Genomic DNA, 17890 nt, shown 5'->3' on the forward strand with positions numbered 1-17890 from the left:
GGGGTCCCAGCAGCGGGACCCCCTGGATCAGACATCTTATCCTCTATCCTTTGGATAGGGGATAAGATGTCTGTGAGTGGAGTACCCCTGTAAGATACTGTAATACCAAAGTAGTATGCTACTATTGAAATTCGAAAAAAAAAACTGTTGGCCAATGAACCATTGTCACCCAGACTTAGTTTCGATCAGGGAATGATGAGCACCCAGAATACAGCTGCAGAACTTGCTGGAACAACATGGGGGGGGGGGGGGGGTGGCATTTATCAAGGTATTTAGAGCCTTTTTTTGCATACAGTAGTTTTTTTGTGAGACTTTGTGAGTAACCAAAAAGTTACAAACAGCCTAACCTAATCAAATTTTAGTTTACTCTTTGCATTGGTCAGGTATTTATGATGTGTGAAAGTCGCACGCAAGTAAGAAAAAAGTTGCAAACCTCTGACAAAAAGTCGCAAGTCTGCTCTTGTAGTAGAAAAATGTAAAAAGCCGCAAAAAAATCTCAGAAAAATAGTCTCAGCATCGACTTTTTTGTTTTGCTTATTTGCTCCAAATTTATCAACCCCCTATGAGTATGATAAATATGTAGCACATAAGCAAAAGTAAAGCAAAAAAAAAAGTTACTTCAGAATTTGCTAACCAAAACAAACAATGATAAATGTCCCCCATGGAGTTTTAAAAAGTTATAGGAGATTTATCACAACCTGAGGAAGAGTTGCTGAGTTGTCCATAGCAATCAATCAGATCGCTTCTTTCATTTCTCAGAGGCCTTTTCAAAAATGAAAGACTGTATTTAAGGGGTACTCTGGTGGGAAACATTTTTTTTTTTAAATCAACTGGCGCCAGAAAGTTAAACAGATTTGTCAATTACTTCTATTTAAAAATCTTAATCATTCCAGTACTTATTAGCTTCTGCATGCTCCACAGGAAGATCTTTTCTTTTTGAATTTCTTTTCTGTCTGACCACAGTGCTCTCTGCTGACACCTCTGTCTATGTCAGGAACTATCCAGAGCAGGAGCAAATCCCCATAGCAAACCTATCCTGCTCCAGACAGTTCTTGACATGGATAGAGATGTCAGCAGAGAGCACTGTGGTAAGACTGGAAAGAAATTCAAAAATAAGAACTTCTTCTGTAGTATACAGCAGCTGATAAGTACTGGAAGGTAATAGAAGTGATTTGCAAATCTGTTTAACTTTCTGGCACCAGTTGATTTAAAATAAATAAAATAAAAAATGTTTTTCACAAGTGTACCCCTTTAAGATACAAGGCAAGACAACAATACAAATGTTGTTTTAAAAAAATATATTTTTTTTATTAATTTGGCCAACACTGTACAAACAAGCCAGAGTAGTTTGCAGCATGGTATTACAATATCATTCACTTGAAATGAATGCAGCCTGCTCGCAATTTCACAGCGATCATATGATCCTTTAGGAATACGTAATAAATAGCTTTAAGATTCTGACTAGGTCAAAGAATATGATGAATTTGGGACATTGGTTAGGGAGGCTATTTGGTTTCCCTGATTTTTTTTTTGCTTATTTCTTTTAAATTAATCATAATGATTTAAACGATCTTCTAAAATGTACAGATGTAAAAAATTTGAATTGTGCAAATAAAAAAATTATCAAAATCTTACACAGTTTTCCTCACCTGAATATGGTTCTGTGGTCTTTAACATTCCAGTTGTATTCTCCTTTACTGACCAGTTCAAAAAACTCATTTCGTCTCCTGAAAAACGCAGAACACAGGCAGGTTAATGGGATCAGAGATGTAAAAATAGAAATTGTTATAGGATGTGATGTTACAAGATTTGTTTGCCACTTGCACCTGACAATGTTATCATGACAATTTATCAAGATGGATCAGATTTTGGCTTTAATGTAACACACTGCCCTCCCTGTGGACGAGAAAAGAAATTGTCATTCTGCTTTAGAAAATTGTAAGGTGGTTAACTCCTACATTGCTGGGAAAATTACATGAACGAGAACATAGAAAAATGGTTATTGATAACTAAAATAGACTATAGATTCGGTAATTGTCATTATGGAGTAGTAAAAGAAAATGCAAAAATGTATTGCCCACAGGGGCAGATGATAATGAAGGCATAGTGGGCTGACACCTGACACCCTGCCCCCTGTGGGGGCCTAGGCCCAGGAAGCATTTGTCCGTATTATAATCTGTGCTGTGCTAATGGAGAATCCAGGACAGTACGTGCGCTGCTTTAAACTATATGTGCACATGTACATAGCTAAAAGCTGTCAGCTTAGGCCGCAGGCAGAAAGGAGAATGTAAACTTCACTCAGACACAGCGCAGGCACTGATGAGTGATGTCATCAGCGCCTGCACTGAGAAGGAGGCCGCACATGTCTACTAGAGGGAACTTCCTAAGGACATACCAGCCTATTGAGGGGGATACCTAAGGAGTGTGACATACCTACCTACTGGGGGGACTACCTACGTACATACTTGCCTACTGTAGGGGCAATCTACCTACCTAAGGGCATACTTGCCTACATTTTGCGATACCAAATGTGGGAACAATTTGTCTACTGTGGAGGATATACCAACTTAATGGAAGACCTACTAAACTACTCACTTTACTATGCGGCATACTAAGGGGGCATTATTACAGTTTGGGGTACTATAGATGAGGATTTTGTGTAATTACTGATAAAATTCAGAGCCTAAGATATTTTTCTGGCAGATGCTAAAGAGATGAGTGGGTCATGAAGGAGTAGTCATGGTGTTCTGAGACGGATGAAGAAGAAAAGGAAAGAGGATGACTCTTGTGAGTCACTGGCCTTAAAAAGGCCCCTAAGCAAACCTCTTTGTACATAGACTTTTTAATAATTTGCCATAGCCTTTTTTTTTTCATTAAGTTTTATTTTAGTAAAGCATTTTATACAAAACATATGTGATCTCAAAAGTAAAAAAGAAAAAGAGTCACATATATGAAAATAAATACAAAGGACACAAGATACAAAAAGAATATATATATCAATCCCCCCCCCCCCTGTCCTCCCTCCCCGGTGCACTGGAGAAGAAGAAAAAAATAGACTTCAACGGGGTACTCGGTGGAAATCTTTTTTTTTTTTTTTTTAAATCGACTGGTGCCAGAAAGTTAAACAGATTTGTAAATTACTTCTATTAAAAATTCTTAATCCTTCCAGTACTTATTAGCGGCTGTATACTACAGAGGAAGCTCTTTTCTTTTTGGATTTCTTTTCTGTCACAACCACAGTGCTCTCTGTTGACACCTCTGTCCATATCAGGAACTGTCCAGAGCAGCATATGTTTGCTATGGAGATTTTCTCCTGCTCTGGAGAGTTCCAGACAGAGGTAGACATAGACAGAGGTATCAACAGAGAGCACTGTGGTCGTGACAGAAAAGAAATCCAAAAAGAAAAGAATTTCCTCTGGAGTATACAGCCGCTAATAAGAACTGGAAGGATTAAGATTTTTTTTTATTTAAGTAATTAACAAATCTGTTTAACTTTCTGGCATTAGTTGATTAAAAAAAAAAAAAAAAAAAAGGTTTCCACCGGAGTACCCATTTAAAGCATTACTTTAATTAATTCTGTGGGTGTCCAGACCCCCACAGATCATTAGAACAAGCAGGGAAAAGAGCAGCGCAGAGCACGTCTCTCCATCTCTCTGCTGCAGGAGATGCTTCAGAGTCTCTACAGAGTCCATCCTCTGCATCTAGCTGACAGATGGGAAAAGAAACGCTTAGCCAAGTGATTCTCTCCGGTTGTTCTAGCGACCGCTGGGGATCTGAATACCCACACCAAACCAATCAAAACTGTTGATAAGTCTCTACGACATATCAAATGTTTTTTTGAAATTCTTGTAACACTTTAGAGTAAAACCTTGGCTGCGATGTTTTCAAATAAAAATAATGTGAAAAAAAAAAAATAGAAAATCCAGTCATACAATGTTTAGGAATCTGAAGGTAAACGTTACCCAAGTTTATACTACGAAAAGTAAAAATCTCCCACTATAGTAAAGCTTACCTATAGTGTTTTACATTCCATTAATCACAATACAAGGAGCGTAGATAGACTCATTTGAAGTTTTGTGGTTCCTATTTTACAAAATCAATTATCTGAACTTTTACAAAGCAAAGGCAATTTGTCACCTACACTTTTATATCACCTGGCTCGGGGTATTCCATTGGTGATAATTTGCAAGTCTAATAATAGCAAGTAAAGGGCAGAGAATGACGTATGGAGATGTTAATTGTAAGTGGTGGGTTAAAACTAATGATTTACAATCACTTGCGGTGTAATTAAAAAGAAAGGGTTCCGGCCAGATCTGATAAAGCTGGGATTTGTGGGATACATGCTTTGAAATTCCTCTATAGCTAAATCTTCATTGCTGAGTGCAGCTTATAGTGTAATATGTATGATATTAATAATAATACTGATACACATTATTAGATGTTTAAAACTTTGCATTTATAATTTTATCGTGTTTATTGCTGTATTTTTTCTGCTTGTTTTCCTACTATCCTACATACTTGTCCAGGCCAACAAGGGGCTTACCGATCGCTGTCCTCGTGAGCATATTTTGAGGCTAATATCCTGACTTTTGTTTATTATGGAGCCTGATCCACTTTTAAGATACCAGTGAATTCTGGCTCTACTACATTGCCTAATTCTACTACACTGCCTTTTTTTTATGTTTCAGTGCATAGTATACCCAGATTAACCCCCTCCCCCCCAGTAGGCAGGTAGTACTCCAGATTAACCCCCTTCCCCCAGTAGGCAGGTAGTACCCCCAGATTACCCCCCCCCCAGTAGGCAGGTAGTATCCCCCGTACCCCAGGAGGGGGGTTCATCTGCGGGTGCTACCTTCCTACTGGGGATGAGGGTGTTAATCAGGGGGTACTACCTGCCTACTGGGGGGGGGGCCCAGATTAACCCCCTCCCCCCAGTAGGAAGGTAGTACCCCCAGATTAACCCCCCCCAGTAGGAAGGTAGACTCTGCTCCCTGGCATGGCCCACGTCATCTGCCACACAGGTCCAGTGGATCCACTACTACCGTCTCTGTTCTAGCCTACTGCCATCAGTCTTACAGTAAGATCCGGCCATGGATCCCCCTGAGGTACCACTGCCAGAAGTTTCGGATCTCTCCTCAGTTGTGGTTCTACAGTCGCAGTAGTTAGCCTGTCAGGCGCAACAACTGAGTCAATTGTTTGCCATGATGCAACGACTTCTAGCCGTGCTGCAACAACCGCAACAGCAGCCACAACCTGCTCATGTCTCTCCACCCATCTCTGCAACTCCTTCTGGATCCAAGCTTCGTTTACCCTTACCCATTAAGTATGAAGGGGATTCAAAGTTGTGTAGAGGCTTTGTGACTCAGTGTTCCATGCATCTGGAGCTCATGGCGGATCAGTTCCCGATGGAACGAGCTAAAGTGGCATTTGTGGTCAGTCTTTTGTCTGGAAAAGCTCTGGACTGGGCTACTCCTCTCTGGAATTGTAATGATCTGGTTACCTCTAACCTGCCGGCCTTCCTATCAGAATTCAGCAATGTATTTGAAGAACCCCCACAAGCCTCCTCTGCCTAGATGGCTCTCCACCTTTGCCAAGGGAATTCCTCCGTTGGCGACTACGCGGTTCAATTCCGCACTCTTGCCTCTGAACTGTCTTGGAACAAGGAGGCCTTGTGTGCTACATTTAAAAAACGACTGTCCAGTAGGACCATTCTCGTTTAATGCAGCTGGAAAGATCCCATCGACAAAAGTCCGGAGCACTTTCCAAAGACTGTTCTTTACGTCCACAGCGTCCAGGAACTGCTCGCACCTAGGACACGTGGGAGAGGCGTACCTAGATGTAAATACTACCTCTCCTCGTCTGACCATTCCTGTTCAAGTCTACACTACTTCTTCGCTTCTGCATTTTTGGACTATGGTTCCGCTGGTAACTTCATTGATGCCTCTTTGGTCCACAAACATTGTCTTCCTGTGACTCGGGTTGCTAAGTATATTTCTTCTGTAAATGGGCAAAATCTGAACTGTAATGTGCTTTTCCGCACAGAACCTCTCGTAGTGCAAGTAGGAGTTTTGCACAAGGAAAAAATTGAGTTCCATGTGCTTCCACATTGCACTTTGGAGCTTATTCTCGGCCTTCCATGGCTTCAATGTCATTATCCACAACTTGACTGGAAATCTGGTGAAATCACACGCTGGGGACAGTTTTGCCTTAATCACTGTCTTGTGCCAATCCAGTCTAAAGCTGTTTCTTCTCCTCCTCCAATACCTGGTCTGCCTCTTCCATATCAAGACTATTTAGATGTATTCTGCGAAAAGCCGGCTGAGTCCCTTCCACCACATCGTCCCTACGATTGCCCCATTGACTTACAGCCTGGAACCATGCCTCCTCGAGGAAGAATCTATCCATTATTTGTTCCTGAGACACAAGTCATGGCAAAATATATCCAAGAGAACCTCCAAAAGGGATTTATCTGAAAATCCTCCTCTCCTGCCAGAGCAGGTTTCTTCTTTGTGGAGAAGAAGAATTGTTCTCTCCGTCCATGTATTGACTACAAAGGTCTTAACAAGATCACGATCAAGAATCACTATCCTCTTCCTCTGATCTCTGAACTTTTTGATCATCTACGGGGTGCCAAGATCTTCTCAAAGTTGGATTTGCAGGGAGCATATAATCTTATTCGTATCCGTGAGGATGACAAATGGAAGATGGTCTTTAACACCCGTAATGGACATTTTGATGCCAATCGTTCTCTGTAATGCCCCAGTTGTCTTTCAAGAATTTGTCAATGATATCTTCCGAGATCTTCTCTACACCTGTGTTGTCTTATATCTTGATGACATCTTGATCTTCTCATCCTTAGAGGAGCATCGTTCACATGTCTGCCTGGTTCTTCAGCGCCTCCGGGAGAATTATCTTTACGCCAAACTGGAGAACTGCCTATTTGAGAGATCTTGTCTTCCGTTTCTTGGTTACATTGTTTCTCATCAATGCCTATAGATGGATCCTGACAAACTGTCTGCGGTATTTGATTGACCTCGCCCCAACTGGTCTAAGAGCTATACAACGCTTCCTGGGTTTTGCCAACTATTATCGTTAGTTCGTCCCACATTTCTCTTCATGTTTGTTCCGATTGTGGCTCTCACTAAGAAGAAATCTAACCCCAAGACTTGGCCTACTGAGGCTGAAGAGGCCTTCACTCGCTTAAACTTGCATTTGCCTCTGCACCCGTGCTTTCAAGACCTGATCCAGAGAAACCCTTTGATTTGGAGATAGATGCTTCATCCATAGGAGCCAGTGCCATTCTTACCCAGAAAAATTCTAAAGCCAACCTGGGGTTTCTTTTCTAAGACTTTCTCGCCAGCAGAGAGGAACTACTCTATGGATGATCGAGAACTCCTTGCAATTAAGTTTGCCTTGGAAGAGTAGCAACATTTGTTAGAAGGTTCTTCTCACCCGGTCAGCATCTATTCTGACCATACAAATCTCCCATATCATCAGTCTGCTCAGCGATTGAACCCACGCCAGATGGTCTCTTTTTTTTTCCAGATTTAATAAATCTTCATTCATTTCCACCAAGGTAACAAAAACATCAGAGCCGATACTTTTTCCAGGTCCTCCGATGTCGTAGGATTGGACTCCAGGCCAAGGCATATTATTCCTCTGGAGCAATTGATTTCTGCAGCTCCTGCCGATCTTCAGCAAATTCCCCCTGGGAAATCGTTTGTGCCAGTTAAACTGAGATGTAAAGTCTTGAATTGGGGAGATTTTTCTTTGCTGGCTGGTCACCCTGGAGTACGGAAGATTAGTCAACTTATCTCCTGGCATTACTGGTGGCCGCACCTTGAACATGATGTCACCAATTTTGTCCGTTCTTGTGTAATCTGTACTCCTCAGCAGAAACCTGCGAGTCTCTTACAGGCTTTGCCCATTCCGGAGACTCCCAGGTCTCACATTGCTATGGACTTCATTACCGATCTGCCACCTTCCCATAATAATACAGTCATCTGGGTGGTGGTCGATCGATTCTCCAAGATGGCTCATTTCATTCTGTTACCAGGTCTTCCATCTGCTCCACAGCTGGAAAAACATTTCCTTCAACATGTTTTTCACCTACATGGCCTTCCGAATCACATCATCTCGGATCGTGGAGTGAAATTCGTTTCCAAGTTTTGGTGTGCTTTCTGTTCCCGACTTGACATCAATTTGGACTTCTCCTTTGCATACCACCCTTAGACCAATGGCCGAGTGGAGAGGGTGAATCAAATCCTGGAAGGTTATCTCCGTCATTTTGTTTCTGCTCGACAGGACGATTGGGTCGACCATCTACCTTAGGTAGAATTTTCCTATAATCATAAGGATACTGAATCGATGAGTACTTCTCCGTTTTTCGTTGTTTATGGACATCATCTTCGTTCTCCTTACCTATTTCAGTCTCTTCTGGCGTGCCAGCTGTTGATGAATTGTTCGAGACTTCTCCTCCATCTGGCAACAGACTCTGCATTCTCTGTCTCAAGCCTCTACTCATATGAAAGTCCAGGCAGATAAGAAAAGAGGACCTCCTCCGTCCTTCTCTCCCAGTGAGTTTGGTTATCCTCCAGATACATCCATTTCAAGATTCCCATTTACAAGTTGGGTCCTCATTTCCTGGGTCCCTTTGAGGTCTTGTGAAGAATTAATCCGGTCTCTTATAAACTCTGTCTTCCTTCTTCTTTACGTATTCCCAATTCTTTCCACGTATCTCTCCTCAAGCCTCCTCATCAACCGGTTTTCACAAAAAATTATTTTTCCCATGCCTTGTCTCTTGGAACTTTTGATGTCTTTGAAGTCAGGCAGATTTTAGCCACCAAGTCTGTGAGAGGGAGACAATTTTTTGTGTTTGACTGGAAAGGTTTTGGTCCAGATAAAAGATCTTGGGAGCCGGAAGAAAATATTCTGGACTGTGATCTTCTCAGGAAATTTTTGAACCCTAAAAAGAGGGGGAGACCAAAGGGGGGGGGGGTACTGTTATGGTTCACACTCCGACTGGTGCACCCTTGATTAGTACTTGCCCTGCACCTTCCTTTTAAGTTTCTACACCCCCCCCCCACTCACTGCCAGATCTTTGTTGCCCTAGTGCCTTAGAGAAAGCATTCCTGTATTCCTGCTTATCAGTATTCCAGACCCTTTGTTCCGTGACCTGACCCTGCTCCTCCGACGCCTGCCTTTTGACCTCCTGCTATGTTCTTGACTACGCTCCTGTGCTGCCTGCCCTGACCTACTGCTATCCAGACCACGAATTTGCTGTATTCCTCCTGTGCCTCGAACCTCCTCAGCCGCCTGTGTGGTCGAGTCGTGCCAGGGGTAGTGACCTGGGTGCCGCCTGCCACTGCAAGTCAATCCCGCTTTGCGGCGGGCTCTGGGGAAAACCAGCGGCACCTTAGACTCCGCTCCTTGACACGGCACACATCATCTGCCACACAGGTCCAGTGGATCCACTACTACCATCTCTTTTCCAGCCTCACAGTTAAGCCTCACACTGCCTTTAACAAATTGTCTTCTTTCTATAGTGCATCTGGGTGCAATATCTTCTATCAGACCAGACCACCTTCTTCCATCGCTCCTCCATCTATTCTTGATGCTCATGTGTCCAATGTAGTAACTTTCAGTGTTGGGCAGTAGCCAGCGTGGCCACTCTAACCAATCTGTGGCCACGGAGCCCCATGCATAGCAAGCTGTGATACTCTTTGTGTTCTGACAACCTTCTATCATAGTCAGCATTAATTCTGACAGCAATTGTGATACAGTTGCTTTTCTGTGGGATTGGACCAGATGTGCAAGCCTTTGCTTCACATAGGCTTTGTTCCAAGGCATTTATAGACTTGGGTGCCAATAACCCCATTGCTTGTTTACCAGTTGTTTTCTCTTGATCCACTTTTGGTAGCTACTAACCCCTCCATACCAGGCAACCTAAAAAGACCTGCGATTCTGTAGATCTTCTAACACAATTTTTTAGCCATCACAGTGGGCCCTTGTCAAAGTTACTTACAATTTCCTATTTTCTCCAACACTTTAAGAATTGTAGACTTGCCGAGTTATATAGTCCACCCATGTCAGTCACCATTATCATGGGACAGTTAATTTTATTCACTGCACCAGTAAGGGGTTTTAATGTTATGTCTCGTTGGATAATAATCATTGAGTCTCCATTTAACAAAAGTAGAAAATAAGCATTATGGGATGGAGCTTTATTTTATAGTTTGTATAGCAAGGATATATGGGGGATCATTGTGTAACATGTTGATCGTCTGTGACATCGGCCCCTTCGTCCTTTTTTACATAAGATGCCACTGGCATTCCGCATGAAGCTCCAACGTGAGTGGAAACATGAACATCTGACTAAATGAATATTTCTGGGACACGTTCCAAGTGTGGTATACATAGGTGGTTTCTATATAATATGGAAAGAACATTAATTACAGTTTATACACAGAATTAATCAGGCGAGCGTAATGAAGAAATTAGCAGCAATACCAATAAATGTATGGCTACAGCTTTAAGCTAAACTAACTTGGCACCATAGCTTATTAATACATTCATTAGATAGTTCTCGGCATATAATAGGGAGGCAAATTAATTATTACTAGGGAAACATGAACGTAGAAAGTTTAGAAACCAACAATATGTCAATATACAAATAAACATATAAGAAGCCAAAGAGAGACATAATGGAAAGGCTGCACTGTTCCATGACATTATTTCACACACCCTCTAAGAAGCTGATGTCACGATGCCGGCTGGCAGGAGGTGGATCCTCTGTGCCAGAGAGGGATTGGCGTGGACCGTGCTAGTGGATCGGTTCTAAGTCACTACTGGTGTTCACCAGAGCCCGCCGCAAAGCGGGATGGTCTTGCTGCGGCGGTAGTGACCAGGTCGTATCCACTAGCAACGGCTCAACCTCTCTGACTGCTGAAGATAGGCGCGGTACAAGGGAGTAGACAGAAGCAAGGTCGGACGTAGCAGAAGGTCGGGGCAGGCAGCAAGGATCGTAGTCAGGGGCAACGGCAGGAGGTCTGGAACACAGGCTAGGAACACACAAGGAACGCTTTCACTGGCACAATGGCAACAAGATCCGGCGAGGGAGTGCAGGGGAAGTGAGGTATACATAGGGAGTGCACAGGTGAACACACTGATTAGAACCACTGCGCCAATCAGCGGCGCAGTGGCCCTTTAAATCGCAGAGACCCGGCGCGCGCGCGCCCTAGGGAGCGGGGCCGCGCGTGCCGGGACAGGACCGACGGAGAGCGAGTCAGGTACGGGAGCCGGGGTGCGCATCGCGAGCGGGCGCCACCCGCATCGCGAATCGCATCCCGGCTGGAGGCGGTATCGCAGCGCACCCGGTCAGTGGATCTGACCGGGGCGCTGCAGTAGCGAGAGTGTAGCGAGCGCTCCGGGGAGGAGCGGGGACCCGGAGCGCTCGGCGTAACAGTACCCCCCCCCTTGGGTCTCCCCCTCTTCTTGGAGCCTGAGAACCTGAGGACCAGACTTTTGTCTAGGATATTGTCCTCAGGTTCCCAGGATCTCTCCTCAGGACCACAGCCCTCCCAATCGACCAAAAAAAAGGTTTTCCCTCTGACCTTCTTGGAGGCCAATATCTCCTTTACAGAGAAGATGTCCGAAGAGCCGGAAATAGGAGAGGGAGAAACGAGTTTGGGAGAGAAACGGTTGATGATGAGTGGTTTAAGAAGAGAAACGTGAAAGGCATTAGGAATACGAAGAGAAGGAGGAAGAAGAAGTTTGTAAGAGACAGGATTAATCTGGCACAAAACTTTGAAAGGACCAAGATAGCGTGGTCCCAATTTGTAGCTGGGAACACGGAAGCGGACATATTTAGCGGAGAGCCATACCTTGTCTCCGGGAGAAAAAATGGGGGGAGCTCTTCTTTTCTTATCAGCAAACTTCTTCATGCGTGATGAAGCCTGTAAGAGAGAATTTTGGGTCTCGTTCCATATGGTGGAAAGATCACAAGTTATTTCATCCACAGCGGGCAAACCAGAGGGCAAGGGAGTAGGGAGGGGGGGAAGAGGGTGACGGCCGTACACCACGAAAAATGGGGACTTGGAAGAAGATTCAGAGACTCTGAAGTTGTACGAGAATTCGGACCATGGTAGAAGATCTGCCCAGTCATCCTGGCGGGAGGAAACAAAATGCCGTAAATAATCACCCAGGACCTGGTTAATTCTTTCTACTTGCCCATTGGATTGAGGATGATAAGCAGAAGAAAAGTTTAATTTGATCTTGAGTTGTTTACAGAGAGCCCTGCAGAATTTTGACACGAATTGGACGCCTCTATCCGAGACGATCTGCGTGGGCAACCCGTGAAGACGAAAAATGTGTACAAAAAATTGTTTTGCCAACTGAGGCGCTGAAGGAAGACCAGGAAGAGGAATAAAATGTGCCATCTTGGAAAATCGATCAACGACCACCCAAACAACAGTGTTGCCACGGGATGGGGGTAAGTCTGTAATAAAGTTCATACCAATCAGAGACCAAGGCTGTTCGGGGACAGGCAGAGGATGAAGAAGACCAGCGGGCTTCTGGCGAGGAGTCTTATCCCGGGCACAGACAGTGCAGGCCCGCACAAAATCAGCAACATCCGTCTCCAGAGTCGGCCACCAATAGAAACGAGAGATGAGTTGCACAGATTTCTTGATGCCCGCATGGCCTGCGAGATGGGAGGAGTGACCCCATTTGAGGATTCCGAGGCGTTGGCGTGGAGAGACGAAGGTCTTCCCTGGAGGAGTTTGCCTGATGGAGGCTGGAGAAGTGGAGATCAGGCAGTCAGGAGGAATGATGTGTTGCGGAGAGAGCTCTACTTCCGAGGCATCCGAGGAACGAGAGAGAGCATCGGCCCTAATGTTCTTATCGGCAGGGCGAAAGTGAATTTCAAAATTAAACCGGGCAAAGAACAGAGACCACCTGGCCTGGCGAGGATTCAGCCGTTGGGCAGACTGGAGATAGGAGAGATTCTTGTGATCGGTGTAAATAATAACTGGAAATTTAGATCCCTCCAGCAGATGCCTCCATTCCTCAAGTGCTAATTTAATGGCCAGTAGCTCTCGATCCCCGATGGAGTAGTTCCTCTCCGCCGGAGAGAAGGTCCTAGAAAAAAAACCACAGGTAACAGCATGCCCGGAAGAATTTTTTTGTAGAAGAACCGCTCCAGCTCCTACTGAGGAGGCATCAACCTCCAATAGGAAGGGTTTAGATGGGTCAGGTCTGGAGAGCACGGGAGCAGAAGAAAAGGCAGACTTGAGCCGTTTAAAGGCGTCTTCCGCTTGAGGAGGCCATGACTTAGGATTGGCATTCTTTTTGGTTAAAGCCACGATAGGAGCCACAATGGTGGAAAAATGTGGAATAAATTGTCTGTAATAATTGGCGAACCCCAAAAAACGTTGGATAGCACGGAGTCCGGAGGGGCGTGGCCAATCTAAGACGGCAGAGAGTTTGTCTGGATCCATTTGTAGTCCCTGGCCAGAGACCAAGAATCCTAGGAAAGGAAGAGATTGACATTCAAACAGACATTTCTCCATTTTGGCATAAAGTTGATTGTCACGAAGTCTCTGAAGAACCATGCGGACATGCTGGCGGTGTTCTTCTAGGTTGGCAGAAAAAATCAGAATATCGTCCAGATACACAACAACACAGGAATATAAGAGATCACGAAAAATTTCATTAACAAAGTCTTGGAAGACGGCAGGGGCGTTGCACAGGCCAAAGGGCATGACCAGATACTCAAAGTGTCCATCTCTAGTGTTAAATGCCGTTTTCCATTCATCCCCCTCCCTGATGCGGATGAGATTATAAGCACCTCTTAAGTCCAGTTTGGTAAAGATGTGGGCACCTTGGAGGCGATCAAAGAGTTCAGAGATAAGAGGTAGAGGGTAGCGGTTCTTTACCGTGATTTTATTAAGACCGCGGTAGTCAATGCAAGGACGTAGGGAGCCATCTTTTTTGGACACAAAGAAAAATCCAGCTCCGGCAGGAGAGGAGGATTTGCGGATAAAGCCCTTTTTTAAATTTTCCTGGATGTACTCAGACATAGCAAGAGTCTCTGGGGCGGACAGAGGATAAATTCTGCCCCGGGGTGGAGTAGTGCCCGGGAGGAGGTCAATAGGACAGTCATAAGGCCTGTGAGGAGGTAGAGTCTCAGCTTGTTTTTTGCAAAACACATCAGCAAAGTCCATATAGGCCTTAGGGAGACCGGTTACAGGGGGAACCACAGGATCACGGCAGGGAGTACTGGGAACCGGTTTAAGGCAGTCCTTGAAACAAGAGGTACCCCAGCTCTTGATCTCCCCTGTGGACCAATCCAGGGTTGGGGAATGGTGTTGAAGCCAGGGTAGTCCAAGGAGAATTTCGGAAGTGCAATTGGGGAGGACCAAAAACTCAATTTTTTCGTGATGAGGTCCGATGCACATTAGGAGGGGCTCCGTGCGGAAACGTATGGTACAGTCCAATCTTTCATTGTTAACACAATTGATGTAGAGGGGTCTGGCGAGACTGGTCACCGGGATGTTGAACCTGTTGATGAGAGAGGCCAAAATAAAATTTCCTGCAGATCCGGAATCCAAGAAGGCCATAGTAGAGAAGGAGAAGGTAGAGGCAGATATCCGCACAGGCACAGTAAGACGTGGAGAAGCCGAGTTGACATCAAGGACTGTCTCACCCTTGTGCGGAGTCAGCGTACGTCTTTCCAGGCGGGGAGGACGGATAGGACAATCCTTCAGGAAGTGTTCGGTACCGGCACAGTACAGGCAGAGATTCTCCATGCGGCGTCGTGTCCTCTCTTGAGGTGTCAGGCGAGACCGGTCAACTTGCATAGCCTCCACGGCGGGAGGCACAGGAACGGATTGCAGGGGACCAGAGGAGAGAGGAGCCGGGGAGAAAAAACGCCTCGTGCGAACAAAGTCCATATCCTGGCGGAGCTCCTGACGCCTTTCGGAAAAACGCAAGTCAATGCGAGTGGCTAGATAAATGAGTTCATGTAGGTTAGCAGGGATTTCTCGTGCGGCCAGAACATCTTTAATGTTGCTGGATAGGCCTTTTTTAAAGGTCGCGCAGAGGGCCTCATTATTCCAGGATAGTTCTGAAGCAAGAGTACGGAATTGTACGGCGTACTCGCCAACGGAAGAATTACCCTGGACCAGGTTCAGCAGGGCAGTCTCAGCAGAAGAGGCTCGGGCAGGTTCCTCAAAGACACTTCGAATTTCCGAGAAGAAGGAGTGTACAGAGGCAGTGACGGGGTCATTGCGGTCCCAGAGCGGTGTGGCCCATGACAGAGCTTTTCCAGACAGAAGGCTGACTACAAAAGCCACCTTAGACCTTTCAGTAGGAAACTGGTCTGACATCATCTCCAAGTGCAGGGAACATTGTGAAAGAAAGCCACGGCAAAATTTAGAGTCCCCATCAAATTTATCCGGCAAGGATAGTCGTAGGCCTGAAGCGGCCACTCGCTGCGGAGGAGGTGCAGGAGCTGGCGGAGGAGATGATTGCTGAAGCTGTGGTAGAAGCTGCTGTAGCATCACGGTCAGTTGAGACAGCTGGTGGCCTTGTTGCGCTATCTGTTGTGACTGCTGGGCGACCACCGTGGTGAGGTCGGCGACAACTGGCAGAGGAACTTCAGCGGGATCCATGGCCGGATCTACTGTCACGATGCCGGCTGGCAGGAGGTGGATCCTCTGTGCCAGAGAGGGATTGGCGTGGACCGTGCTAGTGGATCGGTTCTAAGTCACTACTGGTGTTCACCAGAGCCCGCCGCAAAGCGGGATGGTCTTGCTGCGGCGGTAGTAACCAGGTCGTATCCACTAGCAACGGCTCAACCTCTCTGACTGCTGAAGATAGGCGCGGTACAAGGGAGTAGACAGAAGCAAGGTCGGACGTAGCAGAAGGTCGGGGCAGGCAGCAAGGATCGTAGTCAGGGGCAACGGCAGGAGGTCTGGAACACAGGCTAGGAACACACAAGGAACGCTTTCACTGGCACAATGGCAACAAGATCCGGCGAGGGAGTGCAGGGGAAGTGAGGTATACATAGGGAGTGCACAGGTGAACACACTGATTAGAACCACTGCGCCAATCAGCGGCGCAGTGGCCCTTTAAATCGCAGAGACCCGGCGCGCGCGCGCCCTAGGGAGCGGGGCCGCGCGCGCCGGGACAGGACCGACGGAGAGCGAGTCAGGTACGGGAGCCGGGGTGCGCATCGCGAGCGGGCGCCACCCGCATCGCGAATCGCATCCCGGCTGGAGGCGGTATCGCAGCGCACCCGGTCAGTGGATCTGACCGGGGCGCTGCAGTAGCGAGAGTGTAGCGAGCGCTCCGGGGAGGAGCGGGGACCCGGAGCGCTCGGCGTAACAGCTGATATTTATGAAGATATGAAAACCGTTTCCTAACATCTACCATCTGAGGAAATGGGGATTGCATGTGGTATTTAACTCATCCATTTTATTGTCTCCCAACCCCCACCCCCATCCCCACCGAAGATAAATGGATTACATTATATTTGGTACCACTTATCTGACTCTCTTAATTGAATTAACATTAATGTTTAGTCTACCTCAATGTATCTGTTGTTGATGGTGGATCTCTATATGTATGTTGGTGTTGACCAACAGTTATCTCACATTCATGGCTACCATAAGGGGAGACTTAGATACTAACTAGACTGAAAAAACTTCCTGAAAGCATGCATTACCTAGTTGTAAATTTAAAACAGCACTTAGGCTGTGTTAACACTCTACAGTTTATACTATGTATTGTAAGTGTTCTTCCACACATACCTTTGACATATGCACTATAAGTATGCCACCACATAGCCATAGAGTGGCATACGTTAGCCATTGGCTACAATGCAAAAAAAAAGTTCTTATAATGAAAATCTACTGTATAGAAAAGGACTGTCACCGCTAGCACTTACTCTTTTGGGTTTTGTTGGGACAATGGGGGGCCCAATGCCTAGGGAGCTGTCATTAACTAAGAACCCCTTTAATTTACAATGTATGTCGCTGCAACAATTATCATGCTGGAAAGTATAATACAAATAATAAATGCACATGGAGGTGCCATATTTATAATCCCTGTGAGGCGCTGGTATCTGTATCTTGTCTGAGGCACTGCATTTTCTCTGTGAACAAGCGTGGGAGATACTCAAATCTGTCTAATTCTTAGACAGTGAGATGTTAAAGAATGCAATGTTCATGATAATTGCCTTATGTAAACGGGCCAAAGATCGGCTGACAAACAGGCAATCGCTCATTCATTGCTGCAATCCCAAGACAAAATGCAGTCGGCACTGCTGTGCACTTATGTGGGTAGTGATGAATCCCTTTCAGCATGTATCTCACTCCAGCAATATATCTGCCTCATGGTGCTCAATCTTACGTGAGTGTGCAAATCGATATGCAAGAAGAAGTTGATGGCACTCACGATTCTGCAGTAAAAAAATCTTTATTGTAGTCAGGTCGTCTCACAGGTATGGCCCGTTTCTCGCTAACAGAGCGCTTTCTCAAGACCATGGTCTTGAGAAAGCGCTCTGTTAGCGAGAAATGGGCCATACCTGTGAGATGACCTGACTACAATAAAGATTTTTTTACTGCAGAATCGTGAGTGCCATCAACTTCTTCTTGCTCATTCATTGCTGATCGCATCTCTTATGTGGCCATATATAATATTGCCATTGGCTGCACACTGCCCGACAGGGATGTATTTAGTGGGCCGCACAAACAATTCAGAGATCATTCGTGTAACCAGGCCATTGGTTTGGTTGAGTCTTGGTAAGGTTCAGCAAACAAGCGCAAATCAGCAAGATTGGCATCTGTTTCCTGCCTCCTGTCGTCCCATGCAAAAGGGCCCCCTAGAC

General features: G+C 45.6%; 1 protein-coding gene across 5 annotated transcripts in view; it reads right to left on the bottom strand.

The window, feature by feature from the left end:
- Window positions 1–17890, bottom strand: part of PDE11A (phosphodiesterase 11A) — an 807989-nt gene that overhangs the window by 87390 nt on the left and 702709 nt on the right. For all 5 annotated transcript variants that reach the window (XM_056536201.1, XM_056536200.1, XM_056536203.1 and 2 more), the window contains one exon: window positions 1650–1727. In XM_056536201.1, the coding sequence (XP_056392176.1) occupies window positions 1650–1727 (78 nt within the window). The remainder of the gene's footprint in view (window positions 1–1649; window positions 1728–17890) is intronic.

Source organism: Hyla sarda, chromosome 8 (genome assembly GCF_029499605.1).
Source record: "Hyla sarda isolate aHylSar1 chromosome 8, aHylSar1.hap1, whole genome shotgun sequence".
In the NCBI taxonomy this organism is placed as follows: domain Eukaryota; kingdom Metazoa; phylum Chordata; class Amphibia; order Anura; family Hylidae; genus Hyla; species Hyla sarda.